Below are 26470 nucleotides of genomic sequence, written 5' to 3'. Positions count from 1 at the left end.
TAGTGATTGTGCGGGCGTGGTAGAGGTCATAGTGGGCTGTTAATCTATAGTATTAGGGTCGCGAGTGGGCCTTAAGTTACGTTGTAGATATGGCTACGCGTGATGGTTGATCTGTTAGAGGTCATGCTCAATTTAACGTAGGAGGGAGTAGAAGGTGGTGTATTCATATGGTGGGTCAAGGCCTATAAGGCCTCGCGTGATGTTCGTGTTAACCTTCCCACGTAGGATGGTTTTCTTTTGGTCCTTATCCTAAGACGTGGCTCCCACGAGGGCCAGCTATTCATTAAATTTATTAATAAACTTATTAATAGTCTTCCTACCCTATCTTATGATGTTAATCTAGTTAAGAGCGTTTTATTTCTAGTTCTAATCAAGGTATGCTTTATCTAATTCAGTCATAAGGTCCTTATACGTTGCTTATCCCTCTTGCAAAAGGTACTAAGGGAGGATTCATCGTTCTATATCATCTACAAGGCGCCTAAAGACGTACGCGGCTTTAGTAAACTTATTAGGGAATAATACACTATCTAGTAGGAACTTATTCGTGATTTTTACCTTAAACCCTTAGTAGGCCGTCTTCCTACCTAAGAATATAGCCACGTCCGGGTATCACGCGCGGGGATATTCAACATATCAAGGGCGTTCAGGGGTAGGTTCTGGGGGCGTGGTTATAGCAGGGGTTAAGGTGGACTTAGGGGGTACTACATGTTCCTAACAGACTCATTTGAGTTCTTGTTTAAAGCGTTCATAGTCAGCTTACTATTACTATTCATTTTCTTCTTACATCCGATTAAAGGCTACTTCCATGCTTTAGAGTAATACTTGGGCATTATTAAGCCCAAGGGGCTGTTCGTGGTTGTTTTCATCCATTCTAATGTCGTTCGTGGGTGTCCTCATTCGTTCCAATCATTCGGTTCTGATCGTCTGTTCTGTTCCGTTATTGTTCGTGGTTATTTCGTCTATTCTAATCTAATGGTGTTCCTGTCTATTCTATTCTAATATAGTAACAGGACGCCTGTTACTAGGGTTATGAAAGAACTATTCCTAATGTTAGGGGTAGCATATTGATTGACGAACTAGCTACGCCTGTTGGTACAAAAGGAATAGTTAAGGAACAGTAATTCAGGTGGCCATAGTGAGACGTAAGAATGTGTGGATCACGTGCTTGGTAGGAACGTTCCGGAGCCACGAGGCTAAAGGCCGAGTTCTCCCAAGGGTCGTGCTTAGCCCGTAACAATATATATATAATAAGTATAAGCTTTTATATATTTAGGATAGGAAAGTAGGATCTATCTTAGGATCCTCTACTATCTCTACCTTTATAGGGGCCTCTACTAGCTAGCACAAATCCTATTAGTGTATACTATCTAAATATCTCACCCACCCTATCATGTATAGCCATGGATTAGTATTAGCTGCCTTGTCTACCTAGATAGTGGCCTACTCTACCTCCCATACCCATACCCGCTCCTATATAGCTACCATGGTGTCCACGGCCTACTAGGCCTGCTCTATGGCTAGTAGTGGGCTCTACTAGCCATCTAGGTGTTAGATATGGATGTAATAGGATCTAGGGCTGAATAGGAACACCTACTACCATGCTACTAACCTAAATAAATAATTATATAAGCTTAGCCTCCCTGCGCGCCTTCCCCTGCTAACCTATATATAACTTTATCCTAGTCCTAGTCCTAATCCTGGTCTATATCTATGGTAATACACGGCTGCTTAGCTAGCCCCATGTCCTGGTCCTGCTACCACGACTGCTTGCGGGGCCCTAGGTACGTCTCAAAGCCCAGGAACCCATGCTACTCGTGGCTGATCACCCGGTACTGCCGCCGCCGCACCTCCACGTGGCTGGGCGCCTCCTGCAGCCCCCGCGCGTACACGGTGCCCGCGACCCAGCTCCCGTGGCTGGCCTGCTTGTTGAAGGCGGCGTCGTCCATGCTGCTATAGCCCTGCTTAAAGCCGCCGTACTTCAGGTACACGCGCGAGATCGCGATGACCGCGTGGCGGTAGGAGAGGATGTTCAGCTTTGTCTGCAGGTGCGTCTGCGCCTCCTGCTGTAGGACCTTCCACAGGCGCTTACTCGGCCAGCTGCCCCCCTGGTCCCCTCTACCCACGGCCACCGGCCAGAGGAAGGCCGAGGCGGGTCTGTGGTGGCCCCGGGCCAGCCGCTCCAGGGCCTCGCGGAAGGGGAGGATCAGCTAGAGATAGTAGACCACTAGCTCGCTCATGGCCTTGGGTAGGTAGCAGTGAATAATCTTAGTGGTGTTGCTGATAGAATAGCCCTTGTGGTACGTGGTGACCATGCTGACCAGCCCATGCTTGATAAAGATGTTCCAGTGGCGGCCCTGTAGGGTATTACAGTGGCGCAGCCCCAGCAGCTTGGTGGCCCGCGCGGGCTGGCCGCTGGTGATGTGGACGAGGAGGAGCAGCCGCTGCAGGAACCCCTCCACCTGCTGTAGGTACTCCGCCATGGGGGCCTCCCACCAGAGCACCTCATCTGCCTGCCTGATCTGGCGGACCTCTAGGAACTCCTCACACAGCCAGTCCGCCCCAAGCACGCGGTCTAGCAGCTAGTGGTCCCTATGGGTAGGGAGGGCCTTCCGCGTGCGCGGGTCCCATAGGAAGTTCTACCCCCGCGTGTTATTAGTCAGGTTGTCCTGCAGCTTGTGTAGGGCCAGGCGTGGTACTACCTCCTCACGGGCCTCCTCCTTATATAGGAGGAAGAGCCCCACGAGCTGCGCCTAGGCCCATGAGACCTGCCCTGTGATGAATTACCATAGCCCGTGCATGCTCAGGCGCAGGTCCTTGTAGCTCAGGGTCTGCTTGTCGTCACTCTAGTAGATATAGCCCATGCTGGTGGTGCTATTCTGGATCTTCTTACCATACGTGCGTAGCCGCGTGATCCAGCTAAAGGGGGCGCGCACCCCATAGAGCAGGAAGCGCTCGCGTATCTCATCCAGGGCGTCCACGGCATGGCTAGCCCGGCCCACCTCGGCCTCACGGACCGCGCGCAGGGCGACTAGCATCTGCGCTATCTTCACCAGCCCAGATAGGGAGCTGGTGTAGCTGTACAGGTCCCACCTGCTAGCCGCTTGCGTGGACCTAGCTATATCTTAAAGCCAAGAAAGCCATGCCACTCACAGCTAATTGCCTGGTATTAGATCCATCGGCCTTCAACATGCCCTGGAGCTTCCTGTAGCCCCTATGCGTAAGCCGTCCTAGTAGTCTAGGATATATGACTACCCTGTTAATTAATATAAGAGTCCTTCATACTATAATCACGTTTAAACCCACCACATGGTAGATGAACCCTAGAGATGGCAATAGCTACATGCCAGTAGAGGCTAATATTTATCTTTGTACTAAGATGGGCCTCTGCCTCCCGTGCTAATATAGCGCGTAACCGGCCAGGCTCCTAGCTATCTTCCCCCTTAGCCTAGAGGAACCTGGACAGGGTCCTTATCTGCCCTAGTGCCATAAGCTCTAGTGATTCCCAGAATAGGAGAATAAGCCATAGATAGTAGACTATAAGCTTGCTTACCTCGCGGGGTAGATACTAATAAATAATCTTAGTGGAGCTAAGGATATGATAGCCCTTATGGTATATGGTTACTAATCCTACCAGGCCATTCTCTAGGAAGATATTGTGATGGCGGCCATGTATGCTATTACTATATCACAGGCTCAGCAGCTCAGTGCCCTGGCTTGGCTGGCTGGCTATTAAATGGCAGATTAGGAGTAGATATTCCAGGAACTAGTCCACCTTCTTAATATAGTGCAGGGCTGTGGCAGGCTGCCAGCGTACTTTCCCCTGGAGCTATTAGACATCTAAGAATGTCAAGCAGAGGGAGGTGGTAGAGAGGATGTGATTAAGCAGCTAGTAATAGCCTACCATGAGAGCTGCCTAGTTCCCTATATACTACAGGAAATTAAAGCCATCTTGACTCTTAGTAGGGCTATCCTGTAGCTCTAAAAGTCTGACTATAGGTACTACTATTTCCTAGCTACACTAGCGGTCCTTGATTAGTAGGAGATCCTATAGTGCCTCCCCTACAAGGCGCACCTCGTGTTGCACGAAGTCACGGAAGGCGTCCATGCTCATCTCTAACCCCTGGTAGCTTAAGGTTCCCTGATCTTCACTCTAGTAGATCTGGCTAAGGGTTATAGTGTTATTACGCACCTTCTTGCCAAAGGCGCGGAGCCGTATTATCCAGGTGAATAGAGAGTGGGTGTTATAAGTCATAAACCTCTCCCGTATCTCATCTAGGGTAGTGCCTAGGTGGGGGACAGTGCCTTCCACAGCAGCTATAACTACCTACTAGACCACTAGCAGCTACGTGATCTTGATAAGTATAGAGAGATTTAAGGTATAGGAGCATGTATTATAGAATACCCTCTTCTCCCTATTTATGCCTAATATAGCCATAAATCCAATTACTATACTCTCAAAGAGATCCCCTAAGAGATTATGGTCCAGTACCATGATGGAGAAATAAAGGCAGGCCTAATCTAGCTTTACCTTGGCTATTCTCTACTAGTGCTCCCTGCCATTCTAGGTCACTATGATAGGATTATTATTAGGGGCCAGGCTATGGATAGTCTTTAGCTAGTCATCCCACCCATGGCCCTAGAGCTTACTAGCATGGTGAACCATCTAATCCAGCCATACTAGTTGCAAGCGCGTGAGCTGGTAGCTAAGCTAGGCGGGTATATCAGACCGTGTTGAGTGGTAGGCAAAGCAGATTAGTCACTACTAGATTTGGCCATACCACCGCCAGGTCGCGTCTTGGACGTTAATAAACAGGGGTCGATCCTAGACCCGGGGCTAGTGGAGGACACTATTAATGCGTATTAGATCAAACTCGTTAACCTTCTTCTCCTAAATGGACTGGCAAGCTTGGAGAACTAGATGATAGACGCGGTCTACTAAGGTAGCTAGTAGTAACTTGGTCCTTGGATTAGGTAGGGCGGCTAGCTGGGTTAATACTACGAGCTCATGGCCCTGCACGTACTAGGCCCACTGGGTTAGGTCTAGCCAGGGACAGACCTTAGTTGCACTCTAAGGGGCAGGGATTAGTCCACTAGCTGCCTCTACCTCGGCCTGTTAATCTTCTAGGTCTCTCAAGACCTGCGCGTGAGCAAACTTAGGCTTAGAGACTAGCTAGATACGCCTTAGTCCATCCCTATTAAGGCTAGTAGGGGGCTTGACCATGAAGAAGCTACTCCTAGCCGCGGTAGGAAAGAAATGCTAGTAGTAAAGTGGCTGCCATAGATTATAGGGGTGGTAAGCACAGGGCTAGCCCCTAACACGCGTGGTCCCTAGAGCTCTATGGCTCTTCTAATAATACTTGGCTATAGCATTGACGCTTCGCGCTATATAGGGGTAGTGTGGGCAGCCCAGGCTATAAAAGAGGGTCAGGCCTTTAATTAGAGGGCTACTTAAGATAGGTACCAGGCAAGGCTCCCTACTAGGGTCAAGCCAGGGCTACTCTATCATATGGTCTAGCACCACCTGCCTTAGCAGACCACTAGTAGTGGAGGGGTGCCCTTAGTACTTCTTCACGAGGTAGGTTTTCAGGTATGGTGGACAGACAGCATACCCGCACGGGATATAGATCTAGACGTGGTAGGTAGGATTATAGAGAAAAAGATCCATGGTAGCACATGGGAAATTAATTAGTAAGTATAATATAAGCAACGCTATAAGTAAAGGGAAGGTAAAGAAGTTAGGGTAACTCTTATAGGAGGATTAATTAATAAGATCTAGGTAGTAGTCTCCGCCTTGTGTATATACTAGTAGGGAGAGAAAGGGAAAAAAAAACATATTAAGCTAGTCGCGCGACGCGTCTATCCTATTAAACTAAGGTAAGAAGAAAAAGAAAGTATATAATAGTCCCTCCTAAGTAGGTTAACTTAGCGGGGATCACTTAAAACTATTAATAAGCGTTCCCCAGCCAGGGGAACAAGGCGCACGCACCATGAGGGGACGGGAGCACGCACGATCGAATCGATCAACCAATCCCGAGGCGAAGAATGGGAACGCGGGCGCGGTGGCGCACGGCCTATAAGGTTCAGGATGCTCCATCAGACCTATATTAAGAGATTTAGTAAACTATCTAGCACGGCTATATCACGCGCTTGAACTTCTTGTTAGTTATAGTGATGATATTAGTTTTAGCTATCCTCTCATGCTCTGGTGATAAGAGATTCTGCTCTGGTCACATTGATTTCCTAGGAAATTGCACATAACTACTCTTAGCTCAGACCAAATTTCTTGAAATTTCTTGCTAAATAGCCGTTTAATTGACCTTAAACCTGGTTTAATCTATTAACCAGGCTTCTGGCTATCGCCTAATACCTAGAAGTCATGGTTGGTGGAACTATTTAGCTAGTGTTGGGGATCTAGCCCCTGAACCACCTCGAGCATGCCACCTAAATCATAGCCGAGGCCACAGCACTGCTGGAGCTCGATAGCACTAAACGCGCCAAACTACCAGCTTAATCTTTAGAAACTTTTCTTAACAGCGTGATTACTTTAGCTAAGAAAACCCGAGAACAACCATCCGGACAGGAGATCTTGGGAAAGCTAAACAGCCTACAGCCGATTATAGAAGACATCACTCTTATCAAGAACACGGTTAATAATGTAATCGCATTACCTACTCCCCTCGCTCCCAAGGCAGCAGCTTGAATCACTACCTGGGCCGACGTAGTCCGCTTAGACACCCCCTCGTACCCGTTGACACTGAACAGCAGAGCCTTAACAGCCGCAAGCGTCAAGGACAGGGAAACTATAGTAAAGCTTGACGCGAACGTGGCGGCGATCTTGTGTAAAATATCACTGGAAGCGCAGCTGTTGGTCTAACTGTTAACATATATAGAGAAGTAAGTCTTGCATGACATATTAGGTTTATGATTACTTTTTCTGTGGAGCTAATTTATACTAGATTCTAGATTTATGGAGTCATCACCTTACATAGCAAGGTTAACGCAGGCGCCTAGGTTAGTTTTGGCAAAGCTGACGTCTACTGGCCGTAGAATAAAGATATCAAGTATGAGTATAAGGAGCTCCTAGGGCTTAAAAGTAACATATAATCACCCAGCCCATTTAGCGTCAAGCCTATGTTTAAAGCCAGCGTCGCCATTAATGCGCAGCTAGACATTAAGATCATACCTAAAGCCAGCATTAGAATTAAGATTGGTAGTGGTAAGCTTGTTGGTAGAATAATAATTATACATGCCCAGCTACATGGGTATTTTATTAGCGATCTATCCTTCCAGGTGCACGGGGATTACAGCACTTCTACTAACGAGATATAGTACTCGTTTGGGGCCTACTTTATCTATAACCTTGGGTATACTACCACGGCGCAGATCCTAGGCTTGTTTGACTGGGCTCTTGGTCCTTGAGTAGCCTATCCGTCTAATAAATCCATCAAGCTATACTTTAAAGAGGGATACATCCCGCTCTCTGCTGAAGCTAGTACCAACTTGTAGGTAATTAGAGAGCGCAGCTTTCTCTCTCGAGCACTGGATAAGACGCCTGATGAGGATTACCCTAGAAATGGCACCTCGTTGTGGCTGAGCCCCATATTGGGTCTACATCCTCGAGTAGACGATGATTAAAGTGGTAGAACCCCCCAGTTCTCACAGCCGCTAACATGTCCTGCCGGTAGTAGTGGAGATGTACGAGTCCCAGAGCTTCACTATAAGTTTCTTTTACATTACACTTTGCTATCAAGCTTTACAGGCTTTAACTAATTACCGTACGTATAGATAACTGTTATCACTTATGGGACATCACAGAGGAAAGAAAAAGTGCCGGGATAAAGGTGGAAGCCACTAGACTATGCAAGAACATTGTGAAACTACTAGATAACAAATTTCAAAGGCGCTTTACTTTCTCAAACATAAGGCTTGTTGATGATAGACGCGAAGTCCAGTGCCTGATAGACCCCAAGTTCTGCGCTAGGGTAGAGGCCGATTTCAACCGCCAGTTGGGAGATTCGGCGCGAATATACTGGAGTTACCATGCGATAAATTTCCTTAGGCGTCCTCCGAGCAAGGAGGGTCATTTTTGCCTTCTGACAGGAGGACTTTGACATGTGTCCCCTCCTACTAGAACAATTGGCACGGCCAGTGCATCTCGAGTAAGCGTGGAATCTTGAGGTCGTAACTACGTACATTATGCCTGGGTGCTAACTATTGCTAAAAATCATAGGATAAATGCAGTCCAACTAGGCCAAGCTCGAGCCAGAGAGATCAGATGGTGATACCCAGGGAGACTACTAGGTATCGCGGCAAAGCACGTCAAGTGAGCAGTTCCTACCAAAGGCGCGGTTCCCGTACTTCACTAACAACAGTTGGTCCACAGGTCGACGGGGAATATGGCCCAGGAGACGACAAGTATAGACAACGTCTAATTTAGTATGCCGAAGATCAGCCTCTGCCAGATGGGATCGCGTCCGAGGAGAGGAGGGTAAGTGTTCTCCGTCCATGAGGCATGCGCTAGGTTAGACCTTTCTAACTCACGGGGCTACCTCTTAGAACAATGACAAGAAACAGTCCTGGGTGTTCAAGCGGGATTACGATGCCTCCTGGGTGAACAAACAGACCATTATATCCAAAAACGACTGGTGGGAAATAACAAGCCAAAAATTCGTTAGTTCAGGGCATGGGATGGTGGGTATACCAGAGAATATCTGCGCCGTTAACCACTTCGGGCAGGATGACGTCTACAGGTTTCCAGACAGCACGGGTGGGCCCTTTAACGCAATGTGCTGGATGCAGTCAGTTCGGTCATCTTAAGCTCGAAGGAATCGACTTTGCGCACTTCTCCCGTCTCATGATCCCCAATCGTGACTGAATACGACTCATATACGCATTGCCGGCCGCTGCGCCGACAGGGCGTGCATATGGGGCGCTCGCCGGTGCATGGTGTTTTCCGTCGCCTGTGTAGAGAACATGATCAGTCCGCAACCGTAAGAACATAAGCTACTCTAGAGATGTCGTTGGATTTACCGGCAATGGGCACACGCAAGGCGGATTCTCTTTGCGGATGGGGGCATCATATCTGGACAACCGACAATTTGCGAGGTAATACTGTACAGGATCTGGAGGAATTACACATCAAGGTTCGTTGAAGCGGTTGGCAGGCAAATAAGAAGATAACCCCGGAATCCAGCCCTGCTCATCCCTCTTTCCACGGAAACCCGACCGAGGCCTCGGCAGGCGCCACCGGGCTATTTACCATCTACAGTTTGGCCCTCGACGCCCGTCCCAACGAATACGCATCCCAGTCCACCGGACGCTTCGACTGGAATTCTTTGACTCCGTATGCGCCCTCCGCGTCTGGCCTCATCATGGCGTCGAAAATTCCTCGGATCCCTTTCTCCTGCGCCTCCTTGCCGGCGTCCGCCCAGGCCAACCGGACCAGCTGCTTGGACATCCGAGACCCTTCCGGGGAGGCAATCTTCAGCCGATTCAGCAGGGCGTCAATCGTCGCCGTCAACTCACTGGCGCTCGGTGCCAACTGCGAGACAAGCCCTCGTTGATGGAGCTCCTCTGCAGTGACTGTGCGTGCAGAGAGCATCGCCTCGCGTGCAAATGGGAAGCCGAACTCTCTAATCACGTACTTGGAGATTGTAGCTGGCGATAACCCGAGCTTGACCTCGCTGAGCGTGGCGCTCGCGTTTCTCGTAGCCACCCGGATATCGCATGCAAAGGCGAGTCCAACACCACCGCCAAAGGCAGGGCCGTTTAGACAGGCAATGGTCACCTTGCCGGACTGGTCGATCGCCTCAAAGAGGCCGTAGAGTCGGTTGTACTGGGTGTCGCTGGTGGATCCGCCCTCCCCGACCGGCGTGCTTCCTGTCGCCAGATCCATCCCCGTGCAGAAAAACTTGCCGTTGCCTGTGATGATGAGTCGTGAAGTCAAGGGATCGCTGTCGGCCTCGCGAACGCGCGCGGTCAGGTCCGCAATCATGGCGCTCGTCAGGGCATTTCCGTTCTTCGGGCGATTCAAGACAAGTTTCAGATTCACCCCAGATCGGTAGACGTCGAGTCCCTCGGTCTGTCGGACGAGCTCCCAGTTCAGGTTGGGGACCGCCTTCTTTGCTGGTTGTTTCTGCCTCGACACAGTCACAGCCGCTCCAGCTCGACTAGCATTCGGAATCGAGATTTGTTTCGATATCCAGTCACCCGTTTCAGCCAGCTTGACCAGATCAACTCCAGTCTGCACCCCTGCTCGTTCAAACATGTGGACAAGATCCTCCGATGACACGTTGCCTTTTGCGCCCGGGGCGAATGGACACCCTCCCAGCCCAGCAACACTCGCGTCAAACACTCGAATCCCGCATTTGTAGGCTTCCCATGCGTTTGCTACTGCGCTCCCGTAAGTGTCGTGGAAGTGGCCGGCCAGTTTCTGCATGGGGATCTCATTCGTTTCAAGGTATGAGAGGAGGCGCTGGACATCTGATGGAACGCCTACACCCAGCGTGTCTCCGAGACTGACCTCGTAGCATCCGTAGTCTAAGAGCGAGGCAACGCAGCGCAGGACAGCGGCCGGAGGTGTCGGGCCATCGTAGGGGTCAGCAAAAATACAGGAGACATAGCTGCGCTCGATCAGCATACACGGCGCGATCTACTTCGCGCAGATGGGCAGTGAAACTCACCCGCGAACAATGATACCACTCTCGGTCGCCTTTCGCACAACAGCCCGTGCACGCTCCAGCCCCTGCTCGACAGTGCAGTTAATGTTGGCCTTGCTGAACCCCTCGGTAGCACTGACGAAAACGGCGACCTCCTTGACGCCGGATGTGATGGCCTTTTCCAAGCCCTTCAGGTTTGGCACCAGGACAGGCAGGTTCAACACGGGGTCCTGCAGGAGGGCCTTGATGCCCTGGTCTCCTAAAACACGTTGTGCATCCGCTAGCTGGGGGATTGCTTTCGGGGAGACAAAAGAGGTAAGCTCGATCGTCCGGTGGCCGGCTTGTTGGAGGCGATGAATCAGTTGGGTCTTGGTCGCTGTATCGACGAGGTTGCGAACGTTTTGTAGACCATCTCGCGGCCCAACCTCCACAATGCGGACGGCGGCAGAACCTGGATCTCGCATAACTGCTTAGTAGGCAATAAATTAACCTGATGGTCCCAAGCGAATAGGCCGGTTGAGGGGATCGTTTGTGGTCCTTCGCGGAGCCCCGGACCGACAGTGGGGGAGACACGCGGGAGAAGCGGACTCGGACCGACAAGAAGCGAATCGCAGTCTTCCTGTCCCCAGAGTCAAAAGTTTCGGTAAAGGTCAATTATCGACTTGCTGCGTCTGCGTAGGCCGCAGTTCAATTCATCATGGCGTCTGGATCAACGTTGTTTCCTGTGCAGATATCGCGTCTCGACCTCGCGGGGAAGCTCTTCCGCCAGAACGAGGAGGACTGGAAGCCCGTGCTGGAGCGCTTCGAACGGAACCTGCACCAGATTGCCTCCGAGGGCGACGAGGTTTCTCTGACGCGCCACCAGTCAAGAGGGCAGCTTTTGCGTGCGTCGTACCACTGTCGTTGTCGAATCGAACTAACATTGCCCATAGCACGCGACCGCATCGCCCTTTTGCTGGACCATGACAGCCCGTTTCTCGAGCTGGGCGCGTTCGCTGGCTTTGGCAATCCCGATTCGACCCCGTCGGGGAATCTGATTGCGGGCATCGGCAATGTCAATAGCCACCCGTGTATGCTCATGTCGCATATCCCGACACAGAGTGGAGGCGCGTGGAATGAGATGACAGGTACATGGGCGTGAAACAGTAATTGGAACGCAACTCACAGTTCTACGCAGTGCTTAAGGTCAACCGGATTATGGAGGTTGCCTTTGAGAACGATCTCCCGCTGATCTCACTGGTGCAATCGGTATGAACCCGTAACGCTGACATTTGGGCGGTGCTAACTCTCCAGGCCGGTGTCTTCCTCCCCCAGCAGTTCCGAGTCTTCCACAAGGGGGGCCAGTTGTTCCGCGATCTCGCAGTCAGAACACAGCATGGTAAGCCCTCCTGTGCCATTGTCTTTGGCTCGTCGACCGCAGGTGGTGCGTACCACCCTGCGCTGTCAGACTACACCATCTTTGTGGAGAACCAGGCACAGGCATTTCTCGGAGGCCCGCCATTGGTGAAGATGGCCACAGGAGAGGTGATCGAGGCAGAAGCTCTGGGAGGAGCCAGCGTTCATGCCACAATTACTGGCCTGGCAGATCAGCTCGCCTCAGACGAGTAGGTTCCGAGTGTTTACATGCCCACCTACGTATCATTTCTAACAGTGATAGATTCGATGCAATCATAAAAGCCCGCGAATGGGTTGCTTCATTGGATCTACGAGTATCCCCACTGCAAGGCCGTGTGGAATCCGCTGAACCTCTCTACCCAGCAGACGACATCTTCCGCCTCGTCAATCCGGATATCCGCAAGCCTCTCGATATGAGCGAGGTCCTCCTCCGTCTCGTGGACGGATCTCGCCTGTCCGTGTTCAAGCCAAAGTACGGGCCGAATATGATCACTGCACGAGCGCATATACTTGGTAGGATTGGCCTCTTACGAAGCAATATCATCACATTTCTAAACCAGGTGCTACTGTAGGATTCCCGGTCGGAATTGTCGCCAACCAGCTGTCAGTGATCAACCCCAACGAGGCCGCCAAAGGAGCACAGTTTATCCGCATGTGTAACCAGCAGTACGTACTCCCCGCATCCCCATGCTCGATAAACAAAGCTAACCCATCAGAAACGTCCCCATCATCTTCCTGCACAACGTCACGGGCTTCATGGTCGGGGCCAAAGCCGAACACGCCGGAATCATCAAACTCGGCGCCCAAATGGTGTCTGCCGTGAGCTGCTCAACGGTTCCACATATCTCCGTCATCGTGGGAGCCTCATACGGCGCGGGCAACTACGCCATGTGCGGCCGATCTTACAAGCCGCGCTTCATCTTCACCTGGCCCATTGGTCGCTGCAGTGTCATGGGGCCGGACCAGCTCTCGGGAGTCATGGAGCAGGTGCAGCGCGCGAGCGCAAAGTCCAAGGGGAAGAGCCTGTCGCCGGAGAAGCTAACGGCATCCGTTGAGTCCTTCCGGCAGAGCGCGCAGAGGGACAGTGAATGCTACGCGACCAGTGCGATGCTTATTGATGATGGGATTATCGATCCACGGGACACGAGAGACGTGCTGGGGGTTTGTCTGGAAGTGGTCAATTTGCAGGAGGTCAAGGGCACGGATACGCACAAGCTCCTGGCTAGAATCTAGATTGTATCACATACAGTTTGTATTAGTTCGAATTGATTTGTCTGTTTGCCCAAGTTTGGGGCGAACATCCCGAAGAGCGCGCAAGCCGAGGACGGGGAACAGTGAAGATTCCGCCACTTGCCATGAACGAATGCCTACTGTCAGTGCATTCCTGTAGGACCGCGGTCCTTCCTAGACGAGCTAGTAGCCCAGGGTGCCTACCTACCCACACCGGCAAGTCTTGCGGGCTGATGCGCCGAGGTACCCCGGAAGTCGGACCGATCAAGTCACGGCCATAAAAGTGAGGCCCGCGAGAAGACGTGGTCGAATGCATATTTTGTTAGTCCATCACGATGCCGCCCACCGCAGACCCCCCATTTTCCGAAGCCCTCTGGCTGAGTCGCGGCTACAGCCCGTACTACGACGACTCGCACAGGAGGTTGCAAAAGGAGGTGCGGGAGTACGTCGAGACATCCATTGCGCCACACTGCGAGCAGTGGGAGAAGCAGGGCTTTGTTCCGCCGGAGGTGGCTACAACGCAGGCCTAGGTTGTTGATTCATGCTAATTCGTCGCACAGGTCTACAAGCGGCATGCAGAGCTCGGATACGTGGCTGTCACGCCATACCCCCTCGCGGCTGGACATGTCGGCGGGCAGCGACTTCCCGGCGGGATCGCGCCCGAGAAATGGGACGCGTTCCACGATTTGATTCTCATCGACGAGATTGCACGGTGCGGCTACCTCGGCGTCATCTGGGCGCTGGGCTGTGGGAATTCCATCGGCGGCCCTCCGGTCATCACCTTTGGGAATGAAGAGCAGAAGCAGCGATTCTTGCCGGATATGCTGAGTGGAAGAGCTCGGTTCTGCTTGGGGGTTACTGAGCCCGACGGTAGGGCCTCTCAGTATTATAGGCATAGTCTCGTGTCGCTGACGGGACTACACAGCCGGATCCGACGTGGCTGGTATCACCACCACGGCTGAGCGACGGGGCGATGTTTACATCGTCAACGGGGCGAAGAAATGGATCACGAACGGAATATTCGCCGACTACTGCACCGCCGCTGTTCGAACAGGAGGGCCTGGAACGGCGGGGATCTCCGCTCTGATCATCCCGCTCAAGGCCAAGGGGGTGACGTGCAGAAAGATTGAGAACTCTGGTGTCACTGCAAGTGGTTCGACCTACATCGAGTTCGACGACGTCGAGGTGCCCGTGAGCAACAGGCTGGGTAACGAGAATGAAGGGTTTCCGATTATCATGAACAGTACGTCCCCCGTGCCCGAAACAGCGTTGGTTTCTCTAACCGGAGAATATAGACTTCAACCACGAGCGGCTGTGGTTGGCTTGCACGGCTCTGCGCATGGCTCGAGTATGCGCAGAGGATGCGTATCGCCACGCCATTACTCGCGAGACATTCGGCAAGCCACTCTTCGCCAACCAAATCATCCGGTCCAAGTTTGCTGACATGGGTCGTCTCATCGACTCGGCCTACGCGTGGATGGAGCAACTGGTCTACATCTCGCAGGCCGCAAAACAAAACAATGCTCTTGCCGACGCGGCAATGGGAGGCTTGTTTGCGAATCTCAAGGTGTTGGCCGGTCGGACGCTGGAAAAGGTCAATCGCGAGAGCCAGCAGGTGTTGGGTGGCCTCGCATACTCGAAACAGGGCCGTGGGGCGCGGATCGAGCAGATCAGTCGAGACGTGCGAGTTATGGTCGTCGGAGGAGGCAGTGAGGAGATCCTGTCCGAGTTGGCTGTGAGCCAGGAGGTCAAGGCGATGGCCAGATTGCAGCGGAACAAACTGTAGATTAATTAGTCTGGTTGCGTCGAACACCAAGGATCATATTGTAGTTTCCAGTCTATCCGTACCAAGTATACAGTTTGACCACGCAACCATTCTTCTGGAACAGGTTTCGTTTGACGATAGGATGCACTCAACAAACAACCTCCCATACGACCCTACATTAGATCAAGTAACAGTACAAAGAACCTTGCCCTCCTCCACCGCATCCCCTTCCTTCCAGCTCGTCTGAAACTTCCCGTCTACCGCCACAGTGATGGTGACTTCCATCTTCATACTCTCAATCACCATGACTGTCTCGCCGGACTTGACCTCGCTGTCAATCTGTTTTACCACAGACAGGACCTTGCACGGCATCGGCGCAGTGATTGTCCGCTGGGCTTCTCCAGCGCTTGCCGCTGCCGCCGTCCGCGTGCTCTCGATGAAAGAAAGAGCCGTGTCAACCTTGACTTTAACAAAGGTGCCGACCGCGGATAGATGGACCAGGAGAGTCTGCGACTGACTTCCTGCCGGTGCAGTGGCAACGACGTGGGCAAGAATCGCGGACCCATTGATAGACAGTCTGACAGTGTAGCTGTTTGGCCCGACCGCGTCCCAGGAATCGAGGCTTACAGAGTACTGACTCTGGATCCCCTCTAGGTCTCCGGTACCGCGCACGAGCTGGCTGATCTTGTTGTAGCGGAAGGTAATCTCCTTGGCCACCGAGAGGTTTTTGTCCTGAGGCTTCTCGTCCTCGTTGACTGCAAGGACGGAGACCTGTTGCGCACTCGCTGACGGTCCGACCTTGGCCTGTGCGTTCCAGCTGCAGATGTTGGTCCGAGGCCAGTGTTCAGAAGCCTTGAAGGGCCAATCGGCTACCGTCACGATATCGTAGTGGCCATTCGCCCTGTCGAAGCGCTGGTTGCGGAACTGGGGCCGGACGTCCTGGAACGGTCGCCGCGCCGAGGACGACTGGGAGTCGAGTCCGCGGCGAACAAACGAAGAGAGGACGGGGAGTATTTTGGGTAGTTCTGGGAGACCTGGTGTCGCGGGGCGATCGAGAAGGTGGTCCAAGTTGGTTGGGAGAAACGAAGTCGTGTATGCTGGATCACCAAAGGCACCGTGCAGCAGACAGCGTTGGAGAAGCAGCTGGTTCGTGCGAACCCCAGCACATACCGTACGCGACAGTGTTGCGGCCATCTTCTCAACGGCAAGAGCCCTGGTTGGCGCCCAAACTACGATTTTTGCAATCATCGAGTCAAAGTAGATGGACACGGACGAACCAGTTCGAACGGCAGTCTCGTAGCGAATGTCGCGGTCTTCCGCGGTCGGCAACCATAGATAGATCTTTCCCTGCTCGGGGAAGAAGTTCCTGCGAGGATCTTCAGCGCAGAGCCGGCATTCGATGGCGTGTCCGGTCTGTCTGAGATCCTTGAGCTCGGGGATGCTGTCCAGGCGGCCTCCCGCGGCCACAAACAGCTGCAGGGCGACGAGATCGACGCCGGTGACTTCTTCGGTGATGGGATGCTCGACCTGGAGACGAGCGTTGACCTCGAGGAAGTAGAATTTGCCAGTCACAGCGTCCACGACAAACTCGACTGTCCCCGCGTTCTCGTATCCGATCAGTCTGGCCACCGTCAGAGCCGTATCACTCATCGCCTTGCGGGTTTCCGGGGTGAGGAAGGTGCACGGAGTCTCCTCAATGACCTTTTGATGCCGCCTCTGGACGGAGCAGTCGCGCTCAAAGAAGGACAGGACGGTTCCGTGAGAGTCGCCCATAATCTGGATCTCCACGTGCTTGCTGCTCTGGATGTACTTTTCCAGAATGATATCCGCCGAGCCAAAGTTCCTCTGCGCTTCCGACTGTGCTCGCAGCAGCTCCTTGTCCAGCTCGGCCGCCTCTTCCTCGCGGATAATGCGCATCCCCTTGCCACCTCCACCCGCAGATGCTTTGAGCATCACTGGGAAACCAATCTTGGCCGCTGCCTTTCTCAGCTCCTCAGGGTCCTGGCTCGAACCTCTGTATCCCGGGATCAAGGGAACATCGGGAGCGTGCTCGAGCAGAAAGTCCTTGGCCGCGCGCTTGTCTCCTAATGTCAACATGGCCTTGGTGCCCGGCCCGATGAAGATCAGGCCTGCGTCGCGCACACGGTCCGCAAACGTCGCGTTCTCGCTGAGATAGCCGTAGCCTGGATGGACAGCATCGGCGCCGACGGAGACGGCGGTCTGGACGAGCAGGTCGACATTGAGGAACGGGTTTATGGCGCTGGTATCGATGCTTCCGATGTTGACGGCCTCGTCGGCTTGTTGGATGTGCAGTGATGGAGAGTCTCTGGCGATGCGGTGTTAGCTGGTCTTCCTACAAGCAACAGGGAGCGGGGACAAAACAAAACATACTCATCGACGAACACGGCAACGGATGCGATTCCAAGTTTGCGACAGGTCTGGATGACACGACACGCGATCTCTCCTCGGTTTGCAATCAGGACCTTTCTGATGACCGGTCTCCCATCTTGACGCAGCGGAGGCGGCGCGACGTAGAGAGTCGGTCGCTCTGGCGCCGCACTGGAAAGAAAACTGGTGGATGGCATAGTCAAAGCTCAGAGTGACACAGTGCAAGTCGAACTGACCTGGCGCAGCTGAACGATGACGAGAGTTAGTAGGAGCTTGTCACCACGGGCCAAGGGGTATCCGCGTCGGTCCGATCCGTTTGAGCTCGCAGATGCGCGGTCCGACTGGTCTTGGGGAGGCTGTTGAACAAACAAACCCATCAGCGGATCACCATCGGCTCATGGAGGAGATAACATGGAGGCGGAGCAGGCAATAATGCGTTGGTACGTAGGTATAGCCAAGGTCACACCCGGGTGGACATGGACGGTGGACCAGTGCGCCGGGAATAATCCGGCAAACAGACCGGAAAGCACAAGTTCGCTGAGATCCCGGGAAGTACGCTTCTTGAGCAGCGGAATCAGGCGGAGATGCAGCCAGGTCCCATGTTCGAGGATAGGGTGCGGCCGTCTGTGTAGATTAATTGTGCTGCCGGTTGCATGCCTCGCCCAGGAACCCGCAGGGCCCGAGGGCCGTCGATGGACTTTGAAGTTCTGTCATTAAATTCACCCGAAACTGCTGAATACATATGGAACCCTCGGCGATAGGCGGCCCCTTTATACCTCGATTCCATGCTGTAGCGATGTATTTCTCATTCGTCTACTACTTGATTGAGAGCAAGCAAGGACCGAGACACAATCAACCCAGGCGTGGCTTGACCTTACTTCCAGCAGGGAACGATCAATAGCCCATCTTTTCCCAGCAGCATCCAGGAGGCTGGTCGACAATGAGTACGAAGACAATGCCAGCAGGCAGATCAGAAGGTCGGCGCTCTGTCCGGCGCTTCACAAATTATTGAAATACTATCTCGTGTGCCGAGTACTGCTGTCAAAACCCACGCTGATCGGTCCGGCAGGTGTGCTCCGAATCTCGCACAATGCACAATAACGCAAACAAAAACGATACCAATCCCATGTATCCTGACGATCTCCATCAGACAGATGGTGCGCTCGTTGAGAGCACAATGGTTAAATAAAAACAAGCCAGGGTGGAGGATCAGCTCCCTGGCGAAGTGGCGACGGTGGATTGAGTACACGTCAGAAACCGTCTGCGCCGGTCCGGGGGCGGTTCCGAGCCTCTGGCTGGCTCGTTGTGTATCATTACAGCTCAGCCACGTATCAGTTCGTTTCTGTCAAGGCTTTATGTAGCAGTACTGCTTGCGCCCAGAGGCTCCGAGTCCCTCGCCGGCCGGTAAACCTGAACAAGATGGACTCAATCTTCAGGCTCACCGAGCAAGAAGCCGCGTGGCTGATCCCCACCCCGAACAACGAGGCAGCAGATGCCCGCAAAAAGAAGAAGCGATCCTCAGCGGCGTGTGCCCGGTGCAGGGAACGCAAGGTCCGCTGCGACGTCCAAGGAGGATCCCCTTGCACCAACTGCAAGCTCGACCACATCCCGTGCACCGTCCCTATAAAGAAGAGCCGCCGGTGAGTCGGACGAACTCGTCTCTCCTCGTCCAACGCTAATTGTGCACGTCAAGGGGTATGCCTGTCCGAAGGCGCAAGCCCGGTAGTCATCACAAGTCCGATTCAGAGACATCGCGCCAGCCGCAGCGCCGCGACCGACGGCCCAAAAGGCCCGCTGCCCGGCAAGTAAATATTGCAGAGACCAGTAGCGAAGGGTCCCAGAATGGCCTCCCGATACTTGATGACCAGTCATCTCCCGACCCAGTGTGCATGTTTCAGGACGAGCCCCAGATCCCCCCATGGGGCCTGGCGGAGCACATCTCGCTCCTTGCGCGGGCCCCCTTTGCAGCCGCAACGGGCCAGCTTGAGCAATGGCACGCATCCAACACAGTCTCTCTTTCTGGAACCCAGTCCCCCTTGCCCAGCTGCATCCGGGACCACCCATCCACCATATGTTCGCGGGGTGCCGACTACCTCACCCGCTTGGGGGGCTATTCGATCCCCAGCGCTCGGCTTCGCCACGAGCTGATTACAACCTACCTCCGTTTCATGCATCCCAAGCTCCCCCTGTTCGACCTACCGCGATTATGCGCATCCATGAACGGACTGGGCCAGTCGTTTCAGATAAGCCTGCTTGTTTTTCAAGCCATCATGTTCGCCGGGGCGGCATTTGTCAACATGCATCACCTGCAGCGCGAGGGTTATAAATCGCGTGCCGAAGCACGCAAGGCCTTGTACCACCGCGTACGGCTGCTCTACGATTATCGCTACGAGCATGATACGGTTGCGGTATTCCAGGCACTGCTCATTGTCACCTACAGTGCAGGGGATATAGACCACGGGCTCCCTACGCCGGTGGAGAGAGCCAGGCCACAGACCACGCAGGATGTCGCTGCTCTGCCAGGCGAGCGACCAGTACAAGGCTCAACTGCAGGGTTCCCGTTCCAGTCGGAGGACAATCCGGCTTCGCTAGAGCACATCCTTGACAAAATGACCAGAGAAGGCGAAATCTGGGACGAGATGCCGTTCCCTTCTCCAGAAAGTTGGGGTCCGGCTCTAAGTATATCGGATAACTTTCCTACTTTTCCATAGCTTTCAAAACACGGGGCCATTTCGTCGTCTGTTGATGCGATTTGCGGGGCGCTGTGTAGCTGTGTAGCTGCCGAAGCGCTCCAAGTTATTTTACTCCAGTAGGACGAGTTACAGCATTGACACATGCCTCTGTTATTTGCCAGGAACCTGCATAAAGCGAATGGTCAATATTTCCGTATATGGTTCTCTCTACAGGTCGTCATATTCAACTCTTTCAGTGCTACAGTAGGAATTGCTCTAGTCCTGTTGTCATCTAGAATATACCTACCTTGAGCTGATACACGCATACCGGGTCGGACTGATGTCTGGACCCCTTTTTGGCCTACTGGTAAAACGTGCATCAGCTGTGGCATCCATAGCCATTTCCCACAAACCCGACTTCTTATCTTGGTATAGATATTCTTTCACGTCGCATATATATTCGCCTCAGGCATTCGCTCAAATGTTCCAAGGATCAGTCCTTCAGCCTTCTCCTATTCCTCCTCGAGACTTTGTCATCATTCACCGGCGCTGCAGCTCGTAACCCATACAGAAGCCTATTTCTTGGAAGCGGGCAGGGGCAATACGACGCGATCAAGAGCGCGCCGCTAAAGGCTATCGCGGCGGTCAGTTACCCCGGAAGGGGTTTCGGTACTTCTTCTGGGTACTTCTTCTGGGCGATGCCGTCGGACTAATCGGGCTAACCTTTCCTTTGGGAAGATGAAGGTCCTTTCATCCAGCAACGCCAATGATCGTGCGGCGGTGAGCTTCGGCAGTGCCGAGCCATCAGCCACGTTCTTACCCCACATAGCCAGATTCCGTCTGCTCTGAAACGTGGGGTTTGCACACAGTATGACTCGCAGAGTGCTAGTCCCAGCTTCATCCTCCCCAAGAACCTCGCCTTCGCGAAAGCATGTGAACCGGGTCCTCTTGCTTTGCCTGCTAGGATTCCGCCTGTCTAAGAACTAGGCTAGTGCAACGCCTGGTCTTTAGCTACAATCGTCCCTAGGCCACATGGGTACAGGATCACCAGATCCTAACGCAGTTGTAAAACTTGGATTCGGTCCGGCCGCCGAGAAACCGGATGATCGAAAACCGGGTGCGGGGTTCCTGTGTCGATGACTTGTTAGCAACTTTTTTCTTTTTCTTTTTGATCGCCATAAGATGACGAGTTTGCACTCCATTGAAGCAATCGTCTGCTACCCTCCTGAGGATGGACAGGGACAGTGGAACTTTGAAAGCATCCAGGTCAGCGAGCCCAAAGATGATGACATGCCACACATTACAGGTTGACTATAACCCACGTTTATATGTATGTATTCCGCAATCAGCATACTGTGGGAACTCATCGAACACATGTTTACGCATTGCCATATAAGGGATAGGGCCTATTCTCGGTCTAAGCTACAGCTTCGCCTTCGGCACCGACTTTCCGCTCACTAACCGAGCCCCAATTTCACGCATGATGTGCTTCTGGTGCTTGCCACTGCCCGTCTTGGGGAAGTCATGACCAATTCCCGGATCTCCCAGCCAGAAAATATGCTGCGGCACCTTGTGTGTACCCAAGTGTGCTTGGACATGCTGCCGCACTTCATTGTCCGACGGCTTCGAGGCACCGTCAGAAAGCTTGAGGAAACAGCTGACGACCTCTCCATATTTCTCGTCTTTGATGCCCACCACGCTACTATCGGTGATGGAGGGGTGGGTCATAAGCTGCTCTTCGATCTCGAGCGGGAAGATGTTCTCACCACCTGCCAGACAAAACGAGGCTTAGTATGGGTGGTAGGTGGTACCTTTTGATTGGGAGCGATTAGTGACAGTACTCACCTCGAATGATCAGGTCCTTGATTCTGCCGGTGATTTGGGCATATCCATCAGCATCAATCAGTGCCTCGTCGCCGGTGTGCATCCAGAGGCGACCATGCTCATCCTTGCGCATTGCCTCCTTGGTCTTTGCTTCATTCCGCCAGTACCCCTTCTGCAGAGCGAATCCACTGGTGCATAGTTCGCCTCTAGCGCCGCGTGGTAAGATACATCCCTCCTTGTCAATAACTTTGGCAGCAGTATGAGGTAGGACCCTTCCCACCGTTGTAGCACGCTTGCTTGCCGGATCGTCCATCGAGGTAATAAATGTAACAGGGCTCGTTTCCGTCATACCATAGGCGATCAAGATCTGATCTGCCCCGGTCTCTTCGCGGATCCGCTTCATTAGGCCTGGTGAGACGCCGGACCCAGACGCAATGCCTTTTCGGAGTCTGCGTGGCTTCTGCTTTGTTTTCGCTAGTGTGTCGAGCACGCCCAGATACATTGTGGGAACACCAAGGAAGACTGTAGCATCGTACCGAATCAGAGCTGCCGCCACTTTGGCAGCGTCGAAGTACTCTGCTGGCAAGACGATCGTACTGCCGTGGCAGAAGGACGCGAGAAACCCCATTACGAGCCCGAAGCAGTGGAACAGCGGTGGCGGGGAGCAGATGACATCCTCTGTGTTAAGCTGCATCGCCTGGCCAACGAATCGCGCATTGTTGATGAGGTTACTGCCACAATATCAGTGGCCTGTTTCATAGCATTGGCTAGCAGCTGTTTTCAGGAACTTACACGTGCGTCAACATGGCGGCTTTTGATGAACCAGTTGTTCCTGTTTGCCTTGGTTAGATGGTTGGTCAGAGCAGTTCAGTCAAGAGGAATAGCACATACCAGATGTGAATTGCAAATTCAGCACATCATCTGGTCGCACCTTGCGCTCCACCGAGTTTAAGAAGACCGATAACCCACTCGCAGTGAAGGCGCTGTATTCTTGGACTTCAATCCCCGATTTTCGATCGGATCCGTATTGGCCCAGCAGGATGAGGCGGTTCAATTCTGGGAGCGAGGGCTTAGGTGACTCTCGCCCACGGAGGATCTCGATGTGCGCAGCAAGATTATTTCTGCCAATTGAAGGACTGATGAAGACCACCTTGCATGCTTTTTACAGAGTCAGCCGTGATATATATACAGAGATTCCACCCGGAGAAGCGCATGGAAAAGAGGAGAGACGAACAGCTCTGGCGCACAGCATTCCTCAATTCATCGGGCGTATATGTAGTATTCAGAACCACAACCGGACAGCCAATGCGCGCTCCGCCGAGGAACACCTCAATATACTGATAACAGTTTCCTGCCATGATGCCCACACAGTCGCCATGTTGCAAGCCCAGGCCCAAGAGTGCCCGCGCAAGCAAGCGGCTTCGCTCAGCGAGTTGCCGGTAGCTCAGTTTAGCGGACTGCCAGGGAACAAGGAGGGCGTCGCGGTCCCCGAAACGATGTTCCTGCTCGTCAATCAGGTCGCCGAGTTTCTTCTGCCATAGCTCGGGCTCGCTGGGGCCTTGGACAAAGGCGAGTGGCAGCTGCGTCCCGATCTCGTTTTGCGAAGCCATCAGGTTCGGGCTGAGATGGTCGGAGCGATAGAAAGCAAGGTGAGTGAAGTCGCAGATGTCTTTGTCACGGGATTTGTATCATAGCTACTCAGAGGGCGGAGCGCAGCACAGGACCTGAGGTCGGGTAGCGGACCGAGGATATCACCCGCCCGGCTCACCCCGTGCAGTCTTCCTCCTGCGGGCCTGGATCGACATCGCGGTGGGCAGTTGCCTCCATACACAAGAATGGCCCGAGTTAGTTTGGACCGGTCCGCACACTCGGTACGCGACCAGAGTCATGGCCACGGCGACCCTACCTCCAATAGTGGTGCTGTACTGGTAGTACGTTGATGCGGTTTCAAAAACAGAGCGCTCGAGCTCGCCAGAGTATCATCATCGAGTTTTCATTGAGAAGCAACAGCGAAGCTGATACAGTACAGGAAAGGAGGGAGACAGCGAGTGAATACATGAGGGGCATTGGCCAAGCTTGTGGAAATGGGTCAAGCGAGTGATTGCCATGAAATAACTACAACAGTAGGTATCTGCGTATATCGTAGCATGTAGGTGCTACCACACTGGGAGGGAGAAACCGGGTCTCCTATGGCCCGCTTTCTCTACTCAGGGCTACTGGGGTAGAATCACGGTCCGGCCACTGATATCTCGCACCGGTCCGACCGGGTAGCAGCAGAGAACGGCACCTCCAAGAGCTTGACACGGGACAGATCAGGTTATAAAATGCCATTACGCGGGCTACACGAGTTTAAAAGGCGCTCAATCTCGTTAAGCCGAACGACTGGGGTCGTCCCGCGGAATATGTCATACCCACCACCCACATTCTCGGGCGAGCCAGAAGGAAGGTCCCACTGCGTCGGCGACAGAAAAGACAGCATGTCTAAGCTGTTGCTTGGAGACTGTGTTGAAGGCGCTGCTCCGAGGACGGCGTACTCGAGAATTGACCACAAAATCTCCACCGAGGTCGGATCGAGCTCCGGTGTCGAGTCCACCGGGTTGAGCAGCCCACTGAAGCATTGGGATCTTGCGTGGAAGTCGCGCAGACGAGTTGCCTACCAGAGTGGCGAGGTGAGTCCTGTGTGTAAGAATATCCTGGGGGAAAAGATCACTAACCATGTTCGCAGCATTCGGCCAGATTCCCGCCAGTCGATCTAGCATGCTGACAGTACGCTTAAAGTAATCGAGCATGTCCGATCGCTGGCAGTTGACGGGCGAATCTTCTGCGTTGGAAGCAAGAGAGAGAATACCGCCTACGACCGCAATGGAGTATGTATAGAAGGAGGATTCGGTCCTCACACCAGCCTCGGAGGCAGACTGCAGTAGTCTGACCAGCAAGGTAGCGTGATCAACTCCAGTCTGGATGGCTCGAGTCGCAAAACTGCGGGGCACCTTGGACCTAAAGGGGCGGAAGCAGTTGTGCAGGAAGAATGGATGGTTGAGGAGACAGTGGCAGAGGTGAAAGAGGGTCTGCGCAAAGATATGCTGGTTCAGGGTCAGCTGCTGTATCCGCAGGATGTATGCCTCCTTCTGTGCACCCCCAGCCATATCCCTTAACCGTGCTGTGATGTCCGTTTTTACGTGCGATTCCAACAGCAGCAGCAATGCGTTGATGCATGAATACTCGGACTTCATGTCCCACGGTGCAGTCTCATCTTTCCCGCTGCATAGGTATCTAGTACATCGTCCCACTATCGAAGCCATCAGTATCGTCATGGCGAACGGGCTGGGCTCTTCGTTGAGATGGGAGTTCCAGTCGAGCAGCTCATGTAGGCTGAGCTGCCATTTGGTTGGAGTCTCTTGCAGCGCATCCTCGCGACAGGGTAGCAGTACATGACAGTCCCGGTCGTGCATCATGAGCGGCCGGTTGCGTCCACACGAAATGAGCTTGTCAAGGAGGTATATTGACCAGAAAGTCCGTCGCCGTTCTTCTTGCTCGACAGGGGGGAGCCAGATGCTGGGCTCCTCCATGAGGCCTATTACCTGGGAGACTCGCGCTGCAAGGCCAATCTTGATCCAACCGGAATTAACCCGACCGGCTGTAATAGAACGCATTGTTAGCCGCCGATGGAGAAAGGATAGCAGTTGGGTTCCCCTACCTGTATAATCAACTACTGCAAGGATATTTGCTGTTTGTACGGCATGTAACGCTGGGTTATCTTCTGATGTTAGCTCATCCTTGAGAACTGCCAGCCACGCCTCTCGGGCATATATCTCCGAGGCCTCCAAAGTCCTCCCCGCGAAAAATTCGTCCGCGGAGAACCGGACAGCGGCTGCCAAGACGGCTAAGAGTAGACATCGGGGTAGAGTGTTGCTGAGCAGGCGATCTCGAAAGGTGCGCTCATGAAAATAGCTATATGGCTGGTTGTGGGCATGTTCAAAGTAGGCATCAATGACCGAAAGAAGGATGGGCTGGGGCGGTTCCATAAATGTGGGGAGGGTAGTCAGACTGCCTGAGGATTCAGGCGACAGCCTTGGGCGGCGGGTTAGCTGGCAACACGGAGGAGTGGCGCAGTGCCTACCTCGGTGGCGGAGCAGCGGGACTGCCCAGCTGCGCGAGCCGCGACTCGATCAAGGAGATCCTCTGGAGGAGTTCAGGCTATGGCACAGTCAGCGGCCGAACAAACGCAGGGCAGGGATGAGTGGAACGTGCATTCTCACTGGTAGAATGACCGGAGGGCGGCAAGCGACTCTCAGCGACGGTGACCGAGTATGGCTCGTAGACACAGCAGTTTCGAGTGCGTCGGCACTGCAGGCACACCGGGCGCTCCCCGGAACAGCGCGATTTCCTGCGTCTGCATTGCGTCAGTAGCATTTCACCGTCCGACAACTGGACTTACCGGCAGCTAGCGCACGCTTGCCGGATACGTTTGAGATTACGACTTTCCATGGCGGCAGACGGATGGATGTTGGGAGGAAGACAGCGCGAGGGGGAAGACC

At 53.3% G+C, this 26470-nt stretch overlaps 8 protein-coding genes across 8 annotated transcripts; 3 read left to right on the top strand and 5 right to left on the bottom strand.

Moving 5' to 3' along the window:
- Positions 1–6507: 6507 nt before the first annotated feature.
- BJX68DRAFT_278354 (uncharacterized protein) lies at positions 6508–6912 on the bottom strand (the record flags this gene model as incomplete). The annotated part of the gene is made up of 2 exons (XM_071048512.1): positions 6508–6800; positions 6876–6912. The coding sequence occupies 2 exons, from the start codon at positions 6910–6912 to the stop codon at positions 6508–6510; spliced, it is 330 nt and encodes a 109-aa protein (XP_070895240.1).
- A 2350-nt stretch (positions 6913–9262) lies between these two features.
- On the bottom strand, positions 9263–11122 carry BJX68DRAFT_270604 (uncharacterized protein; the record flags this gene model as incomplete). The annotated part of the gene is made up of 2 exons (XM_071046709.1): positions 9263–10622; positions 10683–11122. The coding sequence occupies 2 exons, from the start codon at positions 11120–11122 to the stop codon at positions 9263–9265; spliced, it is 1800 nt and encodes a 599-aa protein (XP_070895239.1).
- Positions 11123–11355: 233 nt separating this feature from the next.
- BJX68DRAFT_270603 (acyl-CoA carboxylase subunit beta) lies at positions 11356–13286 on the top strand (the record flags this gene model as incomplete). The annotated part of the gene is made up of 7 exons (XM_071046708.1): positions 11356–11542; positions 11591–11785; positions 11836–11906; positions 11952–12262; positions 12316–12566; positions 12626–12719; positions 12770–13286. The coding sequence occupies 7 exons, from the start codon at positions 11356–11358 to the stop codon at positions 13284–13286; spliced, it is 1626 nt and encodes a 541-aa protein (XP_070895238.1).
- A 332-nt stretch (positions 13287–13618) lies between these two features.
- BJX68DRAFT_270602 (acyl-CoA dehydrogenase family protein) lies at positions 13619–15069 on the top strand (the record flags this gene model as incomplete). The annotated part of the gene is made up of 4 exons (XM_071046707.1): positions 13619–13792; positions 13844–14153; positions 14209–14526; positions 14579–15069. 4 exons carry the CDS (start codon positions 13619–13621, stop codon positions 15067–15069), a joined length of 1293 nt encoding a protein of 430 aa, XP_070895237.1.
- Positions 15070–15231: 162 nt separating this feature from the next.
- Positions 15232–17633, bottom strand: BJX68DRAFT_257732 (carbamoyl-phosphate synthase L chain, ATP binding domain-containing protein; the record flags this gene model as incomplete). The annotated part of the gene is made up of 2 exons (XM_071043395.1): positions 15232–17374; positions 17440–17633. The coding sequence occupies 2 exons, from the start codon at positions 17631–17633 to the stop codon at positions 15232–15234; spliced, it is 2337 nt and encodes a 778-aa protein (XP_070895236.1).
- Positions 17634–18855: 1222 nt separating this feature from the next.
- BJX68DRAFT_270600 (uncharacterized protein) lies at positions 18856–20147 on the top strand (the record flags this gene model as incomplete). Its single annotated transcript, XM_071046706.1, has 2 exons — positions 18856–19076; positions 19130–20147. The coding sequence occupies 2 exons, from the start codon at positions 18856–18858 to the stop codon at positions 20145–20147; spliced, it is 1239 nt and encodes a 412-aa protein (XP_070895235.1).
- A 1383-nt stretch (positions 20148–21530) lies between these two features.
- BJX68DRAFT_270599 (acetyl-CoA synthetase-like protein) lies at positions 21531–23542 on the bottom strand (the record flags this gene model as incomplete). Its single annotated transcript, XM_071046705.1, has 5 exons — positions 21531–21877; positions 21954–22663; positions 22725–22764; positions 22824–23090; positions 23167–23542. 5 exons carry the CDS (start codon positions 23540–23542, stop codon positions 21531–21533), a joined length of 1740 nt encoding a protein of 579 aa, XP_070895234.1.
- A 267-nt stretch (positions 23543–23809) lies between these two features.
- Positions 23810–26465, bottom strand: BJX68DRAFT_244671 (Zn(II)2Cys6 transcription factor). Its single transcript, XM_071041354.1, has 6 exons — positions 26371–26465; positions 26184–26325; positions 26053–26129; positions 25630–26003; positions 24647–25569; positions 23810–24585 (listed from the first exon to the last, which is right to left on the bottom strand). The coding sequence occupies exons 1-6, from the start codon at positions 26418–26420 to the stop codon at positions 24250–24252; spliced, it is 1902 nt and encodes a 633-aa protein (XP_070895233.1). The 5' UTR covers positions 26421–26465; the 3' UTR covers positions 23810–24249.
- Positions 26466–26470: the final 5 nt, after the last annotated feature.

This window comes from Aspergillus pseudodeflectus (assembly GCF_044049435.1).
Source record: "Aspergillus pseudodeflectus strain CBS 756.74 chromosome Unknown BJX68scaffold_50, whole genome shotgun sequence".
NCBI classification, from domain to species: Eukaryota; Fungi; Ascomycota; class Eurotiomycetes; order Eurotiales; family Aspergillaceae; genus Aspergillus; species Aspergillus pseudodeflectus.
Note: the sequence above shows the minus strand (reverse complement) of the source record. Positions and strands in the feature narration are given on the sequence as shown.

Bases quoted from the DNA above. Each gene is read 5' to 3' on its own strand.
- BJX68DRAFT_244671 (XM_071041354.1), bottom strand. From the start codon at position 26,420: ATGGAAAGTCGTAATCTCAAACGTATCCGGCAAGCGTGCGCTAGCTGC. The intron at 26,004-26,052 runs GTAGGCACTGCG...CCGCCGCCCAAG, and splicing joins CCCGCTGCTCCGCCACCGAG to GCTGTCGCCTGAATCCTCAG. The intron at 25,570-25,629 runs GTAGGGGAACCC...GTTCTATTACAG, and splicing joins TGCAGTAGTTGATTATACAG to CCGGTCGGGTTAATTCCGGT.